At 37.1% G+C, this 24,834-nt stretch overlaps 1 protein-coding gene across 1 annotated transcript in view; it reads right to left on the bottom strand.

The window, feature by feature from the left end:
* The window catches only part of LOC139720455 (plexin-A4-like), a 30,517-nt gene extending 11,010 nt beyond the window's left edge, over positions 1-19,507 (bottom strand). Inside the window, exons 1-21 of the mRNA XM_071631815.1 lie at positions 19,009-19,507; positions 18,449-18,738; positions 17,002-17,208; positions 15,671-15,817; positions 14,376-14,491; positions 13,332-13,464; positions 12,902-13,061; positions 12,436-12,535; positions 11,444-11,555; positions 10,357-10,497; positions 9,394-9,492; positions 8,367-8,460; positions 6,877-7,067; positions 6,051-6,205; positions 4,963-5,074; positions 4,009-4,145; positions 3,386-3,553; positions 2,884-2,983; positions 2,337-2,576; positions 1,652-1,840; positions 292-514 (exon numbers count right to left, since the gene is read on the bottom strand). Coding sequence (XP_071487916.1) covers positions 292-514; positions 1,652-1,840; positions 2,337-2,576; positions 2,884-2,983; positions 3,386-3,553; positions 4,009-4,145; positions 4,963-5,074; positions 6,051-6,205; positions 6,877-7,067; positions 8,367-8,460; positions 9,394-9,492; positions 10,357-10,497; positions 11,444-11,555; positions 12,436-12,535; positions 12,902-13,061; positions 13,332-13,464; positions 14,376-14,491; positions 15,671-15,817; positions 17,002-17,208; positions 18,449-18,738; positions 19,009-19,507 — 3,613 coding nt within the window. The remainder of the gene's footprint in view (positions 1-291; positions 515-1,651; positions 1,841-2,336; positions 2,577-2,883; positions 2,984-3,385; positions 3,554-4,008; positions 4,146-4,962; positions 5,075-6,050; positions 6,206-6,876; positions 7,068-8,366; positions 8,461-9,393; positions 9,493-10,356; positions 10,498-11,443; positions 11,556-12,435; positions 12,536-12,901; positions 13,062-13,331; positions 13,465-14,375; positions 14,492-15,670; positions 15,818-17,001; positions 17,209-18,448; positions 18,739-19,008) is intronic.
* Positions 19,508-24,834: the final 5,327 nt, after the last annotated feature.

Genomic DNA, 24,834 nt, shown 5'->3' with positions numbered 1-24,834 from the left:
GTCACTTTAAAAAATACGGCAATGGTAGCTTATGCTATACTTGCTTCATATAGGACAAAGGAGTCGCTGTTTATAAAAGGTAGATTGCAAGACGTTCGATAATAATTGTTATCATAATTAGAATTATTGTGTTATTATTATTACTATTATTATTATTATTATCATTATCATCATCATCAACATCATCACTGGGACAGAACGTAAGTGAAATGATAAGACTAGACAGTCGTTCTCCAAGTAGTATTCTCTTCTTGCAGTGGTAAATAGTATACTAGTGATTCATGTATGCACCTTTTTGCACTCTTTCCTGGATATCCTTCTCCACAAGTTCCAGTTGATCGGTCGTTGCGTCAAGTCTCTTCTGGGACTTTCTCAGCATGAGGGTCCCAGTGACTACCAAGCCAACAATGATCAGGACCGCTGCCGCACTCACACCTCCTGCAATGGCTCCCACTGGTACGCCACCTTTGTACCTTACGTAGCCGACCTCAAAGACTAGGTTACCATGGTATATCTGACGAACAGGTGACAAGTGAGTTTAACGGTTTAAAGATTCCTCTACAAGGCGGCGATGCCGTGCCCTCCACTTCAGGTCATGCACGAACCATTTTCATCGATATGTATGCTGCTTATGATCACTATTTTACACTTCAGGTACACGTAAATCTACCAAATTGTTGTGTCTTCAAGAGTTTTGCAAAGTACGTTCGCAAAAAGTGCCACGAAATATCAGCATAGTCATGAACTAATGGCTACATCATGCATTATGTCGGTTTCCTTACTGCTTTGGAATATGATACAGTGTTGTGTACTTCGATACGTTACCACAAGTTATATTCCTGATCATAAACAAGCAATCAAAAGAAAGTAGCCTACACTACTAAAATATCAAACCACCTCCCCCCCCCCCCCCAAAAAAAAAAAAAAAATCATCATCATCATCAAGTAAACAAAGGAACCCGAGAATGTCGATTTTCAAATGCATTAGTGCATCAGCTTCATGTCAACCATGGGTATATAATATTTTTATTTTCATCGTTGCCTATCGCATCAACAGTGTTAACCCTCTGTGTGCCAAATTGATTACCTTCCCAGCGGTTTGTGTGTGTGTGTGTGTGTGTGTGTGTGTGTGTGTGTGTGAAATTTGTGCGCATTTAAGCCAATGGCACAGAAAGGAATAACAATATTTATAAGCAATATAAGTCAGTATTTCAAGGAGCAAAAATGAGACTGACTTCGCTGTGTCGATTATTTCAATTGAAATTTATAATGGAGTCACCCCACTAGACCGGCACCCACGAGTCATACAGCCCACGAGCCATACAACCCATGAGTTCGACACTTATAGGCAAATAAAGCTCGTGAGTTTGAAACCAGGTAAAACAGCCCACGAGTTCGACAGTCGGTGTTGTTGACCTTGTTAGCTTAGTGTCGAACTAACGGACTATACGACTCGTACCGTGAGCTGTATGACTTATGAACTGTATGACTTGTGGGTGTTGATCTTGAGACGTGCACCCGTTATCACATGTTAAAACAACCTGATTTTATAGGACGCTACTGTCAAAAAAGATAAAATGCTGAATATTGTAATGCAATGTAATGTCAGGAAAGAGTGTCACATCATGAAATGAAAGACTGAGTTGCGTGCCTCAATCGCTGGTAGGTCCCTCGCCGGGCCTTCGCCCAACCTCCCCGATATGCTTCCAGCGCCCGGCTGTTTCTCGGGCACCATGCACGTTAGACGGTCATATTCCAGCAGTTGTATATCACAATAGCCGTCTGAGCCAATGTACACATTTACGTCATCTTTGCTGCTAGCAAGGTCAAGATATAGTCCCTGTATTCAAAAAATACGTAGGAAGGACACATAACGGGTAATAATGCTACACATGTCCACGTGGTTTCCCTTACACATTGAATTCCGCTATACATGTGAATTTGGCCAGGGGTTGTCGCAAACCGGGAAAGGGCTGAGATTGACTTTCAAAGTTCAGGACCAGGTAGCAACCGATTAACGATTTCGTCAGCTGGCATGCGTTGTTATAGGGACCAAAAGCTGATTTTCAAACAAGAAACTGAGCACAAAGCAGATTATGTATCAAACATGTCCACTTTGTACTCAATAATCTGATATCATCATTGACACTCCTTTCGGATATGAATCTTCTTAATATGAAAAACATGTAACGAAACACTATTTTCAATAAAAGTGATTCATCTGCATCATACAGAACCCAAGGTCTAATTTGTCATTGACTTCTTACAATATTGTTGCCAAGCCCAATGGCAATGATATAAGAAGAACTGCAAAAAAAAAAAAAAAAAAATCTTACTTCTAGATCCAGAAAGCCATTGCCAGCAATCTCGAGGATGCCATGAGGGGCTGAGATATTGTAGTATACGGGATCAGGGTGGTATGTAATCTGGTCTTGTTCAATGACGTAACCATCAAGGTCAAACGTCAAATTGGCGACAAGTGCAGAACTTGACCGTTTCTTTCTCGATACAGGCGGCTGCTCATCGGGAAATGATGGGGTGGGGCAAGAAAGACGGGTAGCACTGCCTGCACAGACCTGCACCGTATATGTAAAGAGTACACTTCAGAACAAAAAAATCTGGGAGAAAGTTTAGCAGAGGATTGGTGAGAAACATCGGTAAGTACCCAATATTTTTTTCTTTTGCATAGAGAAAGACTAGAAAATGTTTTTTTTACAATACACAAGTACACTTGGAAAATAGATTAGATTGGAACAGAATGTCGGCGTAGAAACAAGAGAAGGAGATCAAAGATATACTTATGTTCCAGCTGACAGCTTTTCAAAAAGTGAAACAATTTTATTCAAAAGTTGTCTGACAAGAACCAATACTTTGATTTCCTACCTCTGAGGCATTAGCTCCCGATTCAGGGGATAAGATCACAATCCTTGGTAGCTGAATGAGATCGAATCTCTCTCCATATACTTCAATATCCAGTCCTCCTCTGTTCGAATTAAAGCAACGAAGATCAAATTTTACTCTTCCACGTACTTTTTACCAAGTCTTTGAGTTCTACATAGAAAAGATTTGAATGATTATGGATGACAAAACGTGCTAGAGCGATTTTTACCAATCGACTGAAGGATAAAAAGCGATCAATTTTATGGGGCCTGCAGGAAGCACTCTGAAAGTAATAGGCGTCGAACATTGTCGAATGGTAATTACAGTCTGGCGTAAAGGAGGAGAAGTACAAAAGCTATCAGATCTTCCTCCAAAACGAGGATCCGTTTTCCCCTGTCTGTCTCGGAATGATCCTACCGTTAAAATATATACATTTAAAAGCGTCAAAGTCCTTTACTCCAAAATAAATTTTCAAAGCGGTTCGCATCTCTAATAGGACACTTACGATAAAATCGTATCGCTCCTGCTCACGTTACTGATTGTCGGATTTGGCGCGAACGTGAATACACCGGTGGATATCCGCTCATTGCCATCAAACGTCATGATGAGATGCTCCTCCCCTTCTGACTGTGTGCTTCCGGTAGTGCAGAATACTCCATTTTCTCCAAATATGCTAAAATTCACAAAACGGGTCAAACGTTTAAATTTCTTTTCATTTGGGCAGCCCACTTCTAACGTCCTTTTATCACATAACACAGGCAGTGAGAAAAATTACAATAAAGGGAGAAAAATGAATAGAAATATAGGGAAAGAAACAGAGAAGGAAGAAGGGGAAGAGAAGAGGATGGCGGGAGGAGCAAGAAGAAGGATAAATAAAGGAGAAGGAAGAAGTAAGGAAAACTACCAGGAAAATCACGAAGCACACACAAACACAGACAAAAAAATGATTCCATTAAAAAAAATGTATATTAATACAGAAATTCCTTTCGTCTCGGCATAGCAGAAACAAACGAATAAAATGTTAGAGCACCATTAGTTCCGTTTTTGCTTACAACTTTAAATGCAGCTCATGATTTGCTCACTGAATACATGAGGTTGTTTATCTTCCCATGGTATCGTGTGACTTACATGCCGGTGCATTCCGTCGTGTCGCCGAAATGAACTGTGATATCCCTTCCTGTGTCCAAAAATGTCCCAATTATCGCGATCCTGGTTCCCCCAGCTATCGGTCCTTTCTTTGGGACGAACTCCGATATTTCTGGATTCTGCAGAGACAGGAATCACAACATTTCCACCTCAACAATATTCCATCACATCTGAACGATCAGCTCGAAAGTAAGAATTATAGTGTAAATGGCCAGCATTTACATTATAACACTCAGACGGCCATTTCCTACAAAAATATAAAAATAAAAAAGTGGTCCATCTGATCTTATGCCGCCACTTCGAAAAAACTTGTAAAGTTCCTCTTTCTTCGATGCCGACTGTAAAGTTGCCCCCCCCCCCAAAAAAAGAATAAAAGAATAAATGAAACAAAGGAAATGACTTCTCAGTGAGTAGCAGGATATTAATTCTTTACTAGCTAGATCATAGGCCTACATTATCTAGAAGACAAGGAAGTATAAACACTATATTATTGAAAACTGATACGTTGGGGATCAAATTTATGACGTTACCCCTTCGCAGCGGCAGGATAGCATAGTAATACTAGTCCAGAATTTTGTGTTATTAAAATTCAAATAATTCCCATTCGTAATTTGTATTCACTTTGCACGAGTCGATTTCGGCACTGTTTGGTAGTAAAGCATACACTGTAATATATAGTAAGAACAATGTGGAGCACAATGTGCCTGGTTCCTCGTAAAGATTGCTTGACAAATCGATCCAACTCGGGAAAGCTAAGGAAAAGGAAGGAGATTGGTTTATTTCAGTCTCTCACCAACAAACAACCAAACACATCTTCTCTTCTATACTTGACAGAAAATATCTTCACGATATTGACGTCACTTACGAGTGTGAATGAACTGGTTCTAGGGACCCATTTATTTATATCATCCAATCCTATATAGTCTACATACTCACTCTGTATGCGAATGTGTCGCCACTGCTAGTTCTCTCTCCATCAGTCCTTGTTAGAGAAAGTGTAATCACCCCTTCAGTCATGGTGTCCACAGAGCTTGTCAAGCAGCTCACACTACAAGCAATGGAGATAAAGAGTCCGATTCCATTTTCTGTGTAGACCATTATATATTCTATGTGATTTTTTAACTGAAAATAAGAGTTGAAGTAAAAAGTTCGATCTCAAAATGAGTTAAGCACAGGGTAAACAACCACTTGAAAAAAAATTAACCTTATCATCAGATATAGAGCAAAAATAAATCTTTTCAGTCTTATTAACTTGTTGCTACACAAGGAATATTCTTGAGGTTATGACTAAGATTCCTTCTTTCCTTCGATATTCGACGTTGTTTTAGACATTTTATGGCCACTGTTTACTATTGGGAACAGTGATTAAAAAATCGAACGATCCCATTTGACGCATATGGATAATCAAGTTATATCACAAAACATCTGCCATATATGTATTTTTTTTCAATTATACCAACAATATACATTGTTTACATTTTTTTCCAAAACTTCACATTGATTATATTGATTCACATTATTACACTGGTTGTTTCCATTCCTAACTCACATTCTAGAATTATTTTGACGCACTAGAATTTTTTTTCATGTACGAATGGTACATGATGGCTTTTATTGCAAGTAATCAAACGAATAAGAATGGAATTAACACGTGTGGCAATCATAATGCTGCTTAGATAATGATCGTGTTGATTGACTTTACTGTAGGCTCTGTGAATTGTCTTTCTTTGACCAAACAGGAAAAGATGAAAACAAAACGCGTGTCGCAATTTCTGTCATTCAGACGCAGCAAAGTAAAAGTGGAAACAAAGTTAAATGAAATTGAATTCAATTGAGTGATAGGGGAGGAATTATTTGAAGACAGTTTATGGCAATATTTCTTTTACGTAACTTTACCTGCAAGAATTTTCAGCCTATTGAAGGAGGCAGACTTAACCAGAAGAAAAAGAAGAAGACCTCTCAAACACACTTAAATTGTCAAAAACATATAATGCATCATTACAGCTGTAAGTGGAGGAGCCTACCTTCTTCCAGGGTCGTAGAAGCTCTCCATACCCGATAGGTTACACTCGACACCCGCCACGATGATGTTCGCGATATCGAGAAACGTTACGCCAATGTCGGTTCCCATAATTTCGACTCTTGTGTTACCCTCTACTGGTCCTGAGACGGGGAAAAACTGCAACCACACTTTGTGTTACATAATATCAAGGATTCTACCCTGTCTACAGTGGTCGTGATTTATGGAATATTTATAAGACTATACAGCGCGCCAAGACAGATAAACAAACATATTCACAAACATCCCTGCGTAAGTGTTAGCTGCGTGATAATTGTGAATATGGCTCTGTATTTTACAATGGAGATCCCAAGGATTGTATTTTGAAATACTTCCTAGGAAGATCTTCCTAAGTCAGAATTTTGTGTGTGTGTGTGTGTGGTATTCTGAAAACTAAATAAGTTTCCTCATAACTCTTTCCTAAACTTAGGAAGAAACTTTTCAGGAAAAAAAATATGCAAATGAGGATGAATCCTGGGAAGATATGCACATTTCTGACGTTAAGACGATTTTCAGAATCCCACCCTATGGTCTGCTTCTTGCCCGATGTACACGTCTTTTGGAAAGATGTTCTAACCGTGTCCCTAGTCAACCAAACATAAAGATAGGTATCTGGCAATTTCAGGTAAAGTCCTTAACGAAAGAAGAGTTAACATTCACGAAGTTATGTAATAATTATTGTTACATCACAGTAACTTTGTTAGTAATTTTCTCACAATCATTAGCATTGCGCATATCAGTGCATTGATTATACACACTGATCAGAACTTCAAGATCAGAAGCAAACTTACATCGATGATATTTGGCGGGTCGCACCGATGACTCTGGCTCTGATTTAGAAAGCTGCTCCGCTGACAGATATCACTTAGTTGAACGTTACAGTCGTCTCCACACCAACCACACCCTAGTTTGGTCGGGGTCACTTCCTTAGAGAGGCACCTGCTGCAGCTCTCACCATTCACAGAACACTTGTACAGGGACACTGACAGAAAAATATCGACATGTAGGCCTATAATTATCATGTATCTTCGCAAAATAGGGCATCTTATTCCATGTAGTTAATGCGACAAACTGCAAAGTATTGACCACCTGAAGACTCCAAACTCTGAAACAATCAAAGTGTTCTTCGTTACCAGAATATACATATGATCATTGATGAAATAAACTTTATTTTCTATAAATTAGCAGGAGGCATAGCATTAATGATCACAACAACTTATCAATGTTTTGTATTTGCGTTGTGACTTGAATGATTTGATTTTTCATATACACTCATATTACACTAAGTTATCTCATTAGCTTATAGTTCCGATCAATATGATGCCTATATCAACAATAATACAAATCAACATACGCGACTATAGGTTTCTCTACAATGAAAATAACACAACAAACATCAATCATTACATATAGAATAGACAAACACAACACTATACATGATGGCCAAGAATAATTCTCATTTTTTCGCTTGCGTAAATTGTAAAAACTGGCAGGATTTTCAACACAGGGCCTATTTATCTTGCAATCAATGCTGATAGTTTGTTAAAAAAAACTGTGCGTAATCAGAATTATTGAATTGTTGCTACACTAGTTATCATATAGTAATAATAATAATAATGAGAATTATAATATCTAACAATATTTATATAGCGCATTATCACATGAAATGTCTCTAAGCGCTACGGGAAAAACAGAAAAGGAAGAAGAAAGAAAGAAAGAAATAAAGAAAGAAAAGAAGAAGAAGGTACAGTTTCAGAGATGGTAAGAGGAGACATACGAGTACTCAATAAACAAGTAAGTTTTTAACATGGATTAAAATTAGTCTATCGAGTCTGCTTGTTTTATGCATTGAGGTAAATTGTTCCAAAGTTGAAGCGATGCTCGGAACCGTAAGATTGGGTATTGACAGGAGGAATTGAAGTTTCGGGACCGGGAGGGTAGGTATTCTGTTATCAACTGTTGAAGAACAGGTGCAATGTTTCTCAAACATTTGAAAATTAACAAAAGAATTTCAAAATTAATTCTTAGGTATTGCATCATTTTATTTTACTCCGATACTTTCATGTGATTTCAGGGCAATTAGAAGCAAATTATCTCCTGTTCCTCAGAGAAGATTTGGTCTTTGCTTTCAAATCTATAAACTTCCTGATACGCCCCTTTATGAAATTAATAGTATCATTTTGCCCTCAGTTATACTGATCCAGCCTTCCTGTACAAAGAAAGGAATCAATTACGTACTGTAGAGTTAGAGATGAAGAATGCGTGGTGGTTTCATACAAACCTGTAGTTCTTCTGATGTCATCAATGTAGTTTGCAGAATTCCAGCGAACAGACACGCTCACGTTGGTCATGAGGACGCTTTCACTGTACGAATACTGTAATGAGTTAAGATCCGTAAACGTTATTGTTCTCCTGAGCAGATTGAAGAAGCATGGTATGCAAAATGATTCTCCCAAGAGAACAAAAAAAAAACATTCTTACATTATGGATGATTTTTCTGGAAATTCTTTTACCACAAATCATGAATATCGGTTTACTGTGATTTATTTTCTAAAATCCTGGGGGTTTTTTTTCTCCTTTTTTTTTTCTCTCGTATACAGCACCAAACTACTAAACACCGTTTCCATCTCTTCTTTTAATTTTCGTAACTTAATTTGATTCAATGCAATCTGCCCCAATTTCTCCCTTTCTTTGTGTTGTCCTCCTTGGCTAAACGATATTCGAAATAAGATCTATTTGTTTACATGTGTGAATGTGTTTCCTTCAGTTAAAAATAATGGAAAATTGCGATACCATAATGGTGCAGAAATCGTTATCCCAGTCAAACAAATTGTTTTTGTTTTGATTATCGATAACAATCTCTTCCATCTCCATTCGCTATGATATGATGAAATTTAATGTACGTATATGATACGCATGACTACATATATTTCTTTAGGGTACTCATCTTTTCATTTTTTATGAAAATTGTTGATTTTGTCATGACAATTTCATTTGTACAAGGGGGAAAATAAAAACCATTTGCTCTTAAAGAATTTGAATGAACCCTGTTTGGCATGGATATAATATAAGCCTACCTCGTTGATTTATTAAACTGCGATTCCATCTACATAACAGTACGAATGCCTCATGCCAAATAGATAACCGCTTTGGTACCATGAGTTAAAATTAATGACATAGGCCCCATATTTCATGGTTGCAAGCACTAAAACTTCTGTGTTTGTTTCTAGATAGAGTAAGGTTTCTTTATTCACGTAATGATAAGAAGTGATATAGTGAATTAAAATGAAGACTGTAGGTATGCTTACGCTTTTCTTGTCACACTCAACGTAACTGTCGTTGAAGCTAGTAGCAGTTGTTATCTGTTCCCCTCCTTCCACATGTAATATACATTCGTATGAATTGACCTAATTAAATAGAAATATAATAATGACACAACCCACATGATGACTCTTAAAAAATGCATTGGTAAACATAGTATGATAAAGCAATGACAGAGTTTAGACTCCTACGACCATTAAGCAAGATATATTAACGAGAAATGTGTCATAGGAAGAATCTTAACAATGTTGGCAAACTGGACGTTTGTTCAAAATTTTTGTTTCACGTTCAGATAAAAATTTTAATGTCATTCCTAGGTATTCTTATGAGTGACCACTCGCCCTCACTTGTTTCTGAGCTCCTTGTTTGTTTGCTTTTCTTTTTTTCCTGAACACAATTTTTCGATATTCTGTCTAAAAAGTATCGAACAACATAATGATAAATGAGAGGGGGAAAAAAGAGAATTTAGTGAGTTCACGTACATGTAATGAGGGCCCAGTTTTGTTTTGTTGTTGTTTTTTTCGCTTTTGAAATAATTTATACACGAAGAACATGAGAGGTAAAAACCGGATAACGAAATGGCGTATTACCAGCAATCGCATGATGGCCATTTCAAAAACCCATGAGTCGTATAGGTGACATACAGATTCAGATGTACCTAGAATTTTCAGATTTGTCTAATTTCAGCTAGATTCTCATAAAAGTGATGCCTTTACATGAGATCGTCACTAAAAGTAACTCTTTGCTCAAATTTTCTCGAAAGTCACTGATCTATTCTTAATGAGGACCATAATTATGTCATACCTGTGATAGAAAACGCGACTATCGCAAATGTATATATATTGAAACTAAATTAAAACGCATTTGGTACAGTTTATTGTATACACCAGGTTTACCACGTCCATGCTCTATAAATGTTGTGAGTGGGAGAGTTTGCCACAACGACATACCTTTGAACTATCTGTAGGAAGATTGCTCCCTCGAAGAGTGTAGGAAGTTTCTACCCCAACTGGTATCAAAGTCTCAGTCTCTACGGGACCAAGAATTTGAGGGCAGTACAGCTGACCTCTGTTTCCCGTCTCAGTTGCTATCTATTTTGGACATGAGGAGGAAAATGGATTGGAATATTGGAACGGTAGGCCTACTGGACTACTTGAGTACCTGAACTATTATGCCTCTTTCGAGAATTTGATGAAATTACATATACATGTATTGTCATGCGCAGTTACTCTGCTTAAAGGGGATGGCTAGTAACTGATCACAAGGAATCAGTGGGATCGCTGGAGGATGATTGTACCAATCTTTGTGGGATTCATTTAAGAGTACATTGTACATCTATTGTTGTGTGAAAATTATTTGCCTTAGAATGGTCTCATATTCAAGTAATCTGCACTTTTATATTTCCAAGTTAGCATGCCTGAACAGTGACGGGGCCTTAAAGTGTTCAAATACAGTGTTCAAATAAAACAAAACAGTGATTCCCAGGATAGGTACGGGCACAAATAGGTATCCTAACATGCACAAATTATTGTGTGTAATTTTATGTGATCCATATTTCTAATGAAATGCCTGATAATGATTATACATAACCATGGGGCCTTAAAGTGTTCAAATACAGTGTTCAAATAAAACAAAACAGTGATTCCCAGGATAGGTACGGGCACAAATAGGTATCCTAACATGCAAAAATTATTGTGTGTAATTTTATGTGATCCATATTTCTAATGAAATGCCTGATAATGATTATACATAACCAATCTTCTACATGAACAGTATATGTCTCATCTACTTTTAGAATTGTTACACAACTAGCATTTCTTCTTTTTCTGTTTTTTATCAATATGCACATGATCAAAAGGATAAATAAAGCACGCATGTGTCTATGTACATCCAGATTACATGTATATTATGTATACATTTATATAAAACATACAATTTATTGTATATATGTACTTGCAATGCTTGCTGTATCGCGCTCTCTATCAACAATTACCATAGCAACATCGAACGTATACATGTAATGATTTCTGAAATCACCTCATCTCCAAATACGATGATATCACCCTCACAAGACGAGTTGTCGTGTGTACACCTGTTTTCATACACACACCAGTCACACGGCCAGAGCGTGGTCACACAAGATGAACATCTGCAGGGGATATATGTTGGCAACATGATGACAAGACTTTTTCACAGGGAATGATTAAGGATGCGTGTATTTCATTTTCAAGGTAATGAATAATAAATATTATTATTATTATTATTATTTATTCGGCTTTCATTCACAAATATCATAGTACATAATTATTTCGAAATTAGAACATACACTGGAGTGGTATGGGTGCACCAGGTTGGACAGCCCGGGTCTGGAAGAGCCAACTAAATGACTTGGGCCCTCGGGCCATCCTCCCCAACCCACCTGGTGCACCCAAAACAGTCAGTTTACAATATAGAGAATACAGATTTCATTAACAGATATGGTACCAAATTGCAATAAAAATTACGCAATGTTGATATGAATGAGGGGGGGGGGGACGATCTCGACATGCGGGGGTACACATGACACAGTGTTATGGATGTTTATCAACATCAACTTGGTGCACCAATTAACGAGACTTTTAATAGCTATTTCTCGATGTTAAGTTGCATTCGAGTACATTATTTCATGCGATCAAGAGAACAGTAACAATGATATCAGTGGTCGAAATATCCAGATTTTTGGCCATGCATATAATATCTGCATATTAACGACATTTTCACATTCTACTTCGCTTATTTTTTTTTTCCGGCCAAACAGTATTTTAGATGAATAATGTCGACAGGAAAACAAGAGATTAAACGTGATTAGAACAGTAATTCAATCAACATAAAGTATGAGATAGAAAAGAAAAAAAATCAAGAGTGTTGAGGACTTATAACATTTCAGTATTTCATGGAAACTGCACAACCTACATATTAAAAAGAAAAATTGGTTGGACTTTTGAGAGCGTTCTCCAGAGGATAAAGCGAGAGGAAAACACACAACTTACGACGTGTCTAGAGTGCAGTCGTAAAAGTACAGATCTCTGCTGACAAACTGAATTCCAGACTCCGTCGATTTAATGGCTAGCGTTACACGGATATTGTCATCTGTATGTGAAAGAAGAAGTGGGTAACTCTAAAATCAAACAAATAAAAACGTATTCGCAGATCCAGCTCACGTCATCAAATTTCGGGAAATACTGTGAGGAAAACACATTGAATCATCAAACATCCACAATGGAGTTGAGTATTATTTGATAAAAGCTCGTCAGCTGTGATTAGTATTTAAGTGCAGATGTTAGTAAGAGGTCGCTATCCCGCGGGTTGTATCGTCTATAAGTTTATGATAAATGCTTAAACTCAAACTCGTATTTGTTTGTGCTATTCTAAGTCTGAGAATATTCAGCAGTCTGATTGCAAATCAATTACAGTTCGCTTTGAAGTAAGATTACGAACAAAACCAACTATGCTTACCGCCGTCAGGAATTGGCGGGAGCTCTCCCACTGGAGGTGACAGACAGCTCAATTTATTTCCATGTCTTACAGTTGCAGTTGTTTCGTACGAGTCACCAAATGTACAGAGATAGTAGGATCCATTCCGCAAGCCTGGAAGCTGTTCCACAGTGATTCTCAACTAAAATTTGAGTGCATAGAAAAGTCAAGAGACTCGGACATGTTCTACGAAATTGCACAATCTATGCCACTACATTAGATTAGCAATTCAGAAGGTTTTTTTTTTTCTTTACATCAAACATTGAAACATTTATCAAATTATAACCACTTTTAACAATCTTTGACCAGTATGACAACCATATTATTGTCTACCATAGATCTGTCGCATTGGATGTTCTGATTCGAATTCAAAATAAGTCAACACATCATTACTACAATATATTATACATACAGTCTGATCACTTTGCTGATACAGTAACTCGTCCGAGGGTTGAACCACGGAGATGGACACACACTGGACTTCGTTGTATGATAACCATCGAGTTGACTGATTACTGGACGGGCACTCTTGATATCTCGTACACCTGAACAAGACAGTGCAATGGGGCAAGAAAATTATTGCGTGTCACTCAAATGAAGTTCGCAATAATGCCGCAGAAAATTATCGCTTATCACTATACCCTTTGTCGTTGCTATAGTAGGCCTATAACGTGTTTCAATTAGAGAGTAAATACGGCGATCAAAGCCTTAAATGTTTAATATCTTCATAATAACATTGTGTTTCGAAGAACGTCTTAACAAAATGAATTCGGTTTCATGTCAGTGACTGTTTGTTCTCGAAGTAAATGAGATCGAAACCCACCTGCTGGATAAGTGCATACAAAATGTCAGGGCACCAATTTGAGAAACATAGTGGTCATATCAATCTCACAAAATTTAGATAAACAAGGAAGGGGAAACTCCTATTGAAACTGATCCTTCTTTGAAAATATTGTATCATCTTGAATTGTGAATGATGTAGAAATAATACGACATCAGATAATATAGGTAATATTTCGTTTTCTGATGTCACCCGTGTGTGCTAAAGATGATTTGATATTGCTGTCATGGTTGTTGCAATCTTTGTATACATAGTGCATTGTACATTGAAACTGGTATCTAATAACTTACGTAGAGCCTACTCTGTGGCTCCCTTAACCTCTTTCAAATGTTGCTTCATCACGTTATCTTTTTCCTCACTTTTCTTTGTACCGATGAAAACCAGAGTACAGAATTTGGAGCCGTTATGTCGGTAAGTGTAGTGACTGTAATTTTAAGGATTATGTAGATATAACGACGTTGTTCATCTACCATGCAATGTGAAACAATATTCTACATACAGCAGAGTATCACAATAAGAATCGATACAGTTCTGTATTCACACAACGTAAGTTATAGTAAATACCCTTCTATGGTGTATTGGTATTCTATTGGAATGCAGTGCATTCCATTTTACCTGGCTTCTAGAGTACACCATCCACAATAAGGATCTCCACCATTTCCATTGCTTCCTCCAATGCACTCATCACATGTCTGGTAATTACTGCAGTTTGCTAGGGATAGCTTCACTACCTGTACGTTCACAACAAAAAGCAAGAAGAAGTGTTGAATAAATATAAATATTGAAGTAAAATAATGTAAATGACTCAAACATTGAATGCTCATCGCGAGTCTATGTAAGGGGCAGATTTTATATCTGCATTGTACTTTCAGTATATAGTTCAAGAATCTGCCACAACCGTCATTAACTATTACATCACCTATTATCCCGGCCGGAATTAATGTTTTATTGTTTCTATTCCTTGCAGCAAGTAATGAATGGCTTTAATACAAAGATCATCCATTGAAAGGATTAGTGATATTAATCTTATTCGCACCCGTTATAAATGTGTATGATCATTGAGAATCTTATATCAAAATCAGATCAACCGAAAATATTAAAGCGCGGTGTGTGAGCTGCTTATGCATTCACAGCAAGGAAAGAGAAGAATGATATTGATGATATTCCCCTCAATTCTTAGTGGTCCTGTAATGATTTTATTCATAAAGTTGTGTAATTGAAACTACGGGGTAAGTAGGGACTATAAGTAAATTTGCCGTTTCTTTTACAACCAAAAAAAAAAACCAAAAAAGAAAAGATTGTTGAGTTTATCAAAGATGAAATGCACGCATGACTTTTATTCAAGTCATATGGCATAATGAATTATCCAGACAGCTTAAATTACGAAAAATTTATTCTCATTAAACCTCTTCTTTTTGGGTCATCTTGTAGCATTCATTGTGTTCACTTGGTATACATGACAGGAAGATCAAAAATGCGTTATCGTCAAAAGTTGTATTGTTTGAAGGCCTGCACACTGACGTACAATTACGTCACTGCGATAGTAAACATATACCATCGCAAACGATAGTAATAGCTAGCATAATTTAATATAAAATTATATGTAATATGCATTCTAAGCTAAACAGAAATACTGAGTAAATCAAAAAGAACACACACACGAAATGGCTGACATCAAATCATCATTCACTCAGCAGCAGAAAACGGTAGTGACACGAGGAATTAATGACGCTTGAAAGTGCATGGTTTGTTGAAAAGATTGCATAGCATAATACATAGTGGTTTATACTTTTCAACAACTATACCTCCAAATAATTACATTTCCTATGAAACTTTGTCAGCACGCAAGGGCCGGTCGGGTTAAACTTCACAGAGGCATTTCCATGATTTAGAGGTATTGTGTGTGTCACCTGTGAACCGTGGTCAGGTTGCTCAGACCCCGTTGCCATGATTATTTGCTCCTTGTCCTCATCCAGAAACACATCTCGTAGAACAGATCCTTGTCCAAGGCGAACATTTTCGTAATAATAGGCTGCTGAGTTGTTTACCACGTGAACCTAACCGTGCATGAGATGGTTAAGTGGTTGACAGATGTTACAGATATATCATTCTAAATCTTCACAGCCAACAAACAGAGAGAGTCGAGGCCCTGTCCGGTATTGTCCGATGATGATGAAAATAATGATGATGATAATGGTAGAAATAATAATAACAATTGAAATAAAGGTGCATTTTGTGGATCAAACAGTCATCTCCTCAAAGAAGAAAGTACTCTAAACCTTGAGTATGTGGATTATTGTGCAAAGATATTAGTAGAACACATCAGTGATGTTTGAAGGAATTTGGACAATCTGTTAAAGAACTGCGAGTTTAAAGATGTCTCGTGGTTAAACTCATTTGCCGACATTGCGTAAGAAGCAAACAATTTGTGATGTCCGCCGACAGTTCTTGAACGATACAAAAAAATGTAAAGGGAATTCCGCAAAACTACGTTCCTAATGAAAATTACATATTCCCAAAACTTTATACTAAGTCATTCTCAGGGAGATATCCTTCTCCCGTCTTCTGTAGGAAGTAAAGTGAGGTGCTCTTTCATCCTGTTGAAAGACAATGATGAGTAATTCATTTGTTTATAATCATTTTCTTTATATCGTTCCATTTGTATACTTGTATTCTATATGAATGCAGAAATACCACAACAGTTCGTAATGTCATGCTAGTTACTAACATGACATCACGAACTGCTGTAGGTTAATCGATGCGTTGGACTAATATTTCTGCATTCATAGAATAAAAATATACTATGTTTGGATATTAATCCCCCTTTAAATTCATAAAAACACCGAAATATCTTGTCCATCTTTCTAAGCCTTAATTAATTTAGTTTCTATTTCAACTGGCATGACGAAATCAAAATGAGGTGATATAAGATATGAGTAGATTATCATCTTTGCACTTGAGATAGTTACAATGTGATGCTGCTCGTTGTCTTCCACTTCTTGTTAAAGGATACATCAGCTTACGCAATAGCGCCAAAAATGAATCGCAGTAGACCATTCACACTTCACTCTCCATCTTTCATACATTAATTGTTTGGCTATTTTCTACATATAAACAATATTCCATTCCAACTATCATCCTTTGAAGCTTTGTATCACCGTGCGTGGAATATAATCTAACTAGGAGTGTGATAGTAATTGATGCCCAAAGTGCACATACGAACATTATTAATGGTTCATACCTTCAGCAAGTTACCCTCACTACTTCCAATGAAAGCCACAGTGTAGTCTCTCTCTGTAGTAGTTACAATAGACGTAGGCTCCACATCAAAGAAGGTGAGTACTGGTGAAGCAGTCACAGGGTTCACTCCATTGGCATATGCATAGTAAGCATTGCCACTCTCAGTAGCTTGACACTGTATGCTCTCTGGATTCCAATCGTTTGGGGCCTATCATGGCAAACAAAACATAAATAACATAATACCAAATTTAACAAAATCCATATTGAAAGTTATGAACAAAAAGTAGGTGAATGCAGGTCACATAAAATGACTACATTACTGATCTCAGTCAGTTTGAAATCATTGTTTTCGATAATGATACGTGTAACCACAGCCGCAGCCACATGAATGTACCTCCGTGATGTCAACGGTATACTAGGATATACACTAGTAGTAGTAAATAATCAGAGTGATGGCCACACGTGATGAACTTCTCTTTACAGAGGTGCCATAGGGACAATGGGTCATCATTCAAATTGCCATATAAACCAGGACATTCTCAATAAACGACGTAATACGATATAACATGAATTAATGATGTGTGTTGTTATTTCCTGTACTTCATTCTAAAATGTGTGTTTTATATATGTGTATCTATGTGCATTGTATGCCACTTGAATCACAGAAATTTTCCATTTTATGGACAATAAATGAAATGAAATGAAATGAAATGAAATGAAATGAATGAAATATCCCATAGAGACGAATGATTGCGGAGAAGCAGTTGGTGCCAGAGAAGTTCATCGTAGTCTTTAAATCCAGAGAAGTAGTGTACTGCGGGGCCGCAAAACCGTGGGGCTGGGGGCTACACCCCACCTCCATCCCCATCTCCTTCTCTCTCTCTCTCTCTCACTCAAAAAAAAAAGAGCAAAGAAAACACAACGCGAAGACTTGCGGGGGGTAGCGAGAGGCATTACCACAAACCTTAATTACCCTTGACCAGTAGATCATTAATCTACCAGAGTTATATCTATAGTTCATTCAATATCAACTGAAACCTAAAATTTCAATATCGCAGGATTACAATATTAATTGTAAATAAGATTTTCATCAATTGTGCCTGAAAATTGATCAAACACGTACAATATGTATAGGTTGAAAGCATGTAATACACCATCGCTCTACTGCTAGAAACTTTGTTTCAAATTCAAGTGTATTCTTGTACTGATTTAACATTGTTTCTTTAAGCTGTTTTTTTTTCAATGGGTGAATAGATTTTCCACGGCTGTCATGTAAAAGATTCAACATAATATTATGTTTTCATGAAATAATCTTCTCTCGCATGTCAAGGCATTGATACGTAATCGTAGAATGTAATGAAATATATCAGAATTATCAAATCTTTGTACGTGTAACTCTATACCTTGTGCATATTTACAGAATGCGATGGTGATTATGCCAAACTTACCGCACCACATGAGCTGCCTCGCAAATAGTCAACTGATCTTCCATCACAATCACTCGAGGGTGAGCATGTGATGCAGCCAACTACAGCATCTGTAAATCTCTGCTGGATATCACTCATCTTGTAGAGACACAGAGCAGATTGTACAGGTGATGAGCTCTCATTGGTAAACACAGCATACATGACGTCATCGGTACTACTGATACTCAAGGAGTCAGCTAGCTGGGATCCTGCAGGACCAATGTGAGCTGCTTGGATCACGTTGTAGTTTGATCCTGTCTGGTCTGTGCATTCTAGTTGAATTTGTGTGTATGACTCAAGGTTTATATCAGTTGTGTCCAAGCACAAGCGACCTATCACAGCTGTTTCAACACGCACATTTACTATCATTACATTGAGTTGAATTATATAATAAATGTATTGAGCTTTGAAAATGACTTGCACATAGTTCATGTAGTTAACATCTTGGAGTGTTCCCTCAACTTTAATGCTTTGTATAGGGATGAATGAAGTTATATTAAACTTCGAAATAGGTTTCTCAATTGTTTGAGTGAGACTGATACCTGTGAAGAGATACTGAGATATTTCAGGCAGAGTACTTACTGCTACCACTCCAACCATCGGCACATCATCTCTTTTCACTACTACGACCTCATTCCCGCTATAATATATTTTTGCATCCGTGATATTGAATAGTTTCCTCATTTCACAATAGCCATCACATCTTCCACATGTAATGAGTCTCTCTGTAGGTGCAGGTGCGATGACAAGCAGTCTGTTCTTGTCCTGTTCACCAAAATACGAGGATCCCTGCATATTACATAATCCAACCTCAACAGTCTCCCTCAAGATGAAATCTGGTCCCAGGTGGTAAATCTCCTCCTCGGCTCCAATGTAGACATCACCAGTAGTGTTATCTACAGCCATGAGTCTGAAAGGCAGCCTGGGATTGGGACTGGAGAAGGATGACACCAGGTAGGAGGAGAGGGGAGCCGACTCAGCATCATGCATCACATTCATGATGCTGAAGGCGAGCAGCATCAGTTTCAACGCTCCGAACATATTGAGCCAGTCAGTAATATCTGTTGTAGTTAAAATAGAAAAGGAAGGGTTATATTATGTATGGTCTGATTTATAGAAATAAATGAGAGGAGGGGAAGGATGGTGAGCAGGATGAGGACAATTAAACTCGAAAGAGCAGAAAATAAACAGGCTCAGGGGGAGGAGAATGGAAAAAGAGGCGAATGACATGATGATAAGTATATGGACGGAGTATTTAATAAAAGGGAAGGTGAAATCCGCAGGGAGACAGGGAAGAAAGTTTGCGTGTTTTGCCTGTTTGTTATAGCACAAACTCTTCAGCTAAAATTCTTAGGCCAATATTCTTATTTCGAGTGATTCAATTTCCTTTCAGCTGGAATAAGAATGTCTTTTAATCCTGGCAATGTCAGTGGTCGATATAACATGGACGGCATAACGTAAGAGCATTAAAATGAAACAAAACATAATGCAAAGTTCAACGTGATAAGTAATCGAAGGAGAAAAAAAAAATGTTAAACAGCGTTTCAACACAAATCCCATGTGTAGAGCAATATTACTTTTTGCTATACTGCCGGGGGGGGGGGGAGGAGGGGAGTGTCATCGTGATGACCATTGAAGCCATGAACATTTAATCTCTCTGGAAAGAAAAAACAAACAGAACTTGAAACTAACCGAAACCACGCTAAATGATATGATTATGGTAACTCTGAATAAACCACATTTTCTTATAATGATATAGTGTTTCACTTACTCTACAGCTGTATAGGACCGGGATAATCAGATTCGCCAGAATTCTCAGAGTTATGTCCAGTCGATAACTGCCGAGTATTATAACTGCAAATTTAATCGATGATAGGGTGTCACTTAAACATAATTCAACGCTACATTGGAAGTAACAGCAGATATGTCTAATCGAAACTGTTTGAACGCGAGGTCTACCTAAACACAAGGTGGTCACAAGTACGTGAGTGTACTATGGACCCCCTTTATTTGAGCCGTAAACGAGCTATATCAATATAACTCAATATAGATTATTACAAATAAGTTCTACTCCAATAAATACATACACACATAAAGGAAGTGTATTGAAGAAAAATAGATTCGATTTCTAACGTATCTATGGCACCTAATGGCATACATTATTTTCTGAAGAGGAAGCTTTGTCCTATCTCTCTTTGTATACTTTGTACTTATTTACTCAAGCCGGGAAACTTGCCTGCTTAATATTAAAGGTATTTCCCCTCTTCGGCACATCTCTCAATTTCCATAGATCTCTTAATGAAGATGAATAATGTTACAACCCCATCATGCACTGCAAAATATCTTTATGCGTTGCAAGTACCTTTCTTTTTCATTTCTTTCCGGGATGGTTTTGTCATGAAAACGAAATAACACTGTAAACATTCACGTAATTTGCAGTAGACATAAAACGTTTCTGGAAATACAGCACCAGTTTAATCTATGCTATCTTATTTATTATGTACAGATTGAAACGAAGACATAGCCAGAAATCGTGGCATAACTGTAAGACTATAGTCGATCTGCTCAGGGAGGTGAGACGACATACCTCCCTGGGCCTTGTATTTATGAAATGTTGGATATAATCGATTTATAGTTGATTTCTATCATATTTCTATCAAAAGTATACGGCAGCCTGTGTGGTAAGGAAATTTATAAGAGATTATATTTAATTTTTTAATGAAACGGGGCCCTGGTTTGCTTCACGCAAACACCAAGTGAACATGGCAAACTGTATTATGGCACAGAAAAGCTTTCATCTTTTTTCTGTTTTTGTTTTTGATAGTTACGGTTACCATTACAGTGTGTTTTTATCACTGATTTGTTGTTGTTGTTGTTGTTGTTGTTGTTTTTATGTTTGTTTGTGGGTTTTTGTTATATTCTCCAGGCGTCTTTATTGAAAAGGGTTCAAAGCGCTTGTATATCAAGGTCTGATAAAATGAGAGGCACTACGTTGTTGCCTATGATTATATGCTGCTATCGTATGACATTGTAAAAGTGTTGTTTTTTTCACATAGGATAGAAACGTCAGTCACAAAGGCAACCGTAATAATTCATTGTATCATAATTACACGAGTTGAATTTCCTCATTATTCATAGCTTTCACGTCACATACACACACACACACGCACACACACACACACACACGCACACACACACACACACACACACACACACACACACAAAATTTGCCAGTTGATTCATAGTATGTTCTTTTCCGACGTCAAGCACCTTTCATTTTGAAATTTCCGCAAGTAGCAAGCGAGAATACTAAATAGGGGCCATTTTAATGATTTGGAAACCAGAAACTATATAGGGGAAACTGAAAAGTGCAATTTAGATTGGTTGTGAGTAATGCTTTTTCGGAGCTCAATTTTACAATCTTGACATGCTTGAAGCGAACATTACAGTTCATTACGTGTTACCTCATAGCGATGCTCAACACTACTAGGATGTGGTTTCCCCCGTCATTTTGCTCGTTTGTTTTATGGTTTGTTTGTTTGTTTGTTCTTTCCCTTCCTCTTTGTACAGTGTACATCACGCGGCTACAAGCAATGTCCGAACGAGTTCAGTTTTTGACATGGAAAATATCACTGCAGGTATTCTGTATAGCCTTAATTTGAAACACTTCAATTTTTGCTATTGGTTGATAAGTGTGGGATTTTTAGCTGATTGATGACTTTTTCGACGCGTAATATTTGGTATGATTTCTACTACCTTTGTACTTTCGCACTTTATGTCACTACCACTATGTGCCTTCATTTTGATCGAAATTCGTTTTCTCTTGAGAAATCATCAAAATGTATATCCGAAAGTGAGCATAATCACACTTGTAAAGAAGCTACACTTTAGGGTATGATGTGGCAGTGTGAACGGGTACTGCGGGCCGTAGTGCCATAAAAATGTACAACACATCTATGGACCTTGAAAGGGTGGTTCTATTCATTTATGTCTGTCATGATGTCATCGCACACGTTAAACATTCACTGTATGATACTGAATTATACTGCATTATGATGCAGTAAAAGAAGTGAAAACTTATCAAAATAATCACAACTCACTGCAATGTAATTGTATGAAAGGCAAACACTCTGATGCGTCCAATCTTTATAAGCGAAATCTGATTCACATCTGCTTTTTCACATTATGTAGGGAATAATATAATGTAGGCCAAAAGCGAAGAAAAACTGATCACTACACAGTATCCAGGTTGGGAACGCGTACTGACAGTCTCGCAATGTATTCTGTGGAACAGAAATCATGAACCAAAATACAAGCTGCACAACCTCTAAGCTCGCCTTTAAGGGGTATACAATAAGGCTCCTTCCACAATGAGAAATCAAAATATTCAAAGTGGTAAATTACGAGCAGTAGATAGTGGCGACAACAGCTTAGAACTCGAAAGTCTTCGTTAAACCTGACCTCAATCACGTCAGAAGATTGTGTCCTATTCATGTCACGATACAAAAAGAAAATATGCATCACACGGAAATGTTTGTTAAAAAAAAGAAGAAAAAAATGATTATATGGTTTTTCAGCTCAAGGTGCGTTGCCTCTTCCCATATCGTAACGGAGCATTGTACGCACGTTTACAACCTATTATCACGATCGTTATCTTTATGTTATTTACTTATCTAGAATGGTTCTAAAATTGGACTCAGACATTTCTCCGACAATTACATGTATCTTGTTTTGTCATACAAAATGGGAAGCACAACAAATCGACTGAATGCCAAGTAAATTCATGAATCATAAACCGACTAATTGTCTGTCAGATAAATTTAGACACCTCCATGATTTTCATATAAAACTATAAAATTACATGCATCACATGCATTAACATGTTCTTCAGATTGTACAGTTCTACACTAAAATTATGAACCACAACATTAAAAGAATATAAGCAAACAATTATTTGTTGGAAAACAAACTTGCAGCAATATTGTTCTGTGACTGATACAATGTACAAAATAGGACTACAATAGGCCTTCTGATACCTGAAGAAAAGCGCAAAATTCTGTTTCCTCGGAACTTAAACATACAGCAAACGTCTCAACAAAGCCTGGCCCTTTAAACGCATTAACTGCAACCCTCATTTTGGTACGTTTACAATATATCATATAATATACCATATCTGCATAACTATATTATATATATGTTTGTTTTGTTTTGGTGTTTTCTTTCGTCAAATAAACATGTAACAAAGAAAGCTTCTGAAAGAATAAAGACAATATTCTTGTCACAAAAGCAAACTGAATTTTAAAAGTTCTGGGGAAACATGAAAGCTTCAAATAGCTTTAAATACGACTGGTTTCTTACATTTGTGAGTCATTACCCTTTCTTGCCAACGTTTGAGCTTGCAACCCTGCCAATAATCCAGCCAATACACTGTACTATAAGGGAAGACGTCTCTTCCTTTTATTCATCATAAAACGGCTGTTTCGCTCTCTTTACAATATCATAAAATCTGCAAGTCGCATAATTCAAATCTTTATCACAGCAAACAATACTAGCCATTTAATTGTGTTACATGAGGTTACTCTTCGAGAGTGTCCTGAGGCAAACTTCGCACGAGTACAATAGATTTGCGCACCTGTCCATACATGAAACTTGCCTTTGGCAGAAAAATGTTTTGTCTGTCGAGAACTTAAATGAATGATATAGTTTTGGTTCAGACGCGGCTTCAGTTTTCCACGGTTTTTTTTATGACGATTTTTCGAGATAATGAGAAACCTCATTTAAAAAAGATATGAACGAGCATACAATTCTTATAGGAATTGAAAATTTATTGATGAAAATTGGTTTTCATGGAAAAGGTGGGAACCACTCTTTATTAGGATCGCTCTATTTTCAGGATATATCAGCCATTTCAAAATTAATTTCCATCAAATAAATTTTGAATTTCTTTTAGAATTGTATGTTCTTTAACATTTCATAAAGTGGTGTCTATGTATCTCGCAAAAAGTCAAAAGCTGAATACTAATCCCAACCAATACTATACAATTCCTTTAATAGACAAACATTCATAAGATTTTACATTCGAATCAAGTAACGGAAAGCACAAACCCCTAATCAAACACAGTCATCACGTAAGGCAAAGTAAGCAAACCAAGGTGATGAAGATAGTTTACCATTGACGTCAATTCTCACGTCTTTTGGAGTGTTTAATCTCTTTACGACTTGCTAAACCCTGCTTTCTTTCAACGACCTGTAAGTTTCCTGTTCAGCATACAGTGCCTGCACTGTATCACACTACAATGTATTTGACTGGCAAGCTGTTGAGCATTGTCATGCAATGTCAGTTGCGATAAGTCTTGAATACTCTTCAT

Source organism: Diadema antillarum, unplaced genomic scaffold, assembly GCF_040938485.1.
Source record: "Diadema antillarum isolate AM-2024a unplaced genomic scaffold, OU_Dant_1.0 scf00000011, whole genome shotgun sequence".
NCBI classification, from domain to species: Eukaryota; Metazoa; Echinodermata; class Echinoidea; order Diadematoida; family Diadematidae; genus Diadema; species Diadema antillarum.
This window is presented reverse-complemented; position numbering and strand designations above follow the sequence as displayed.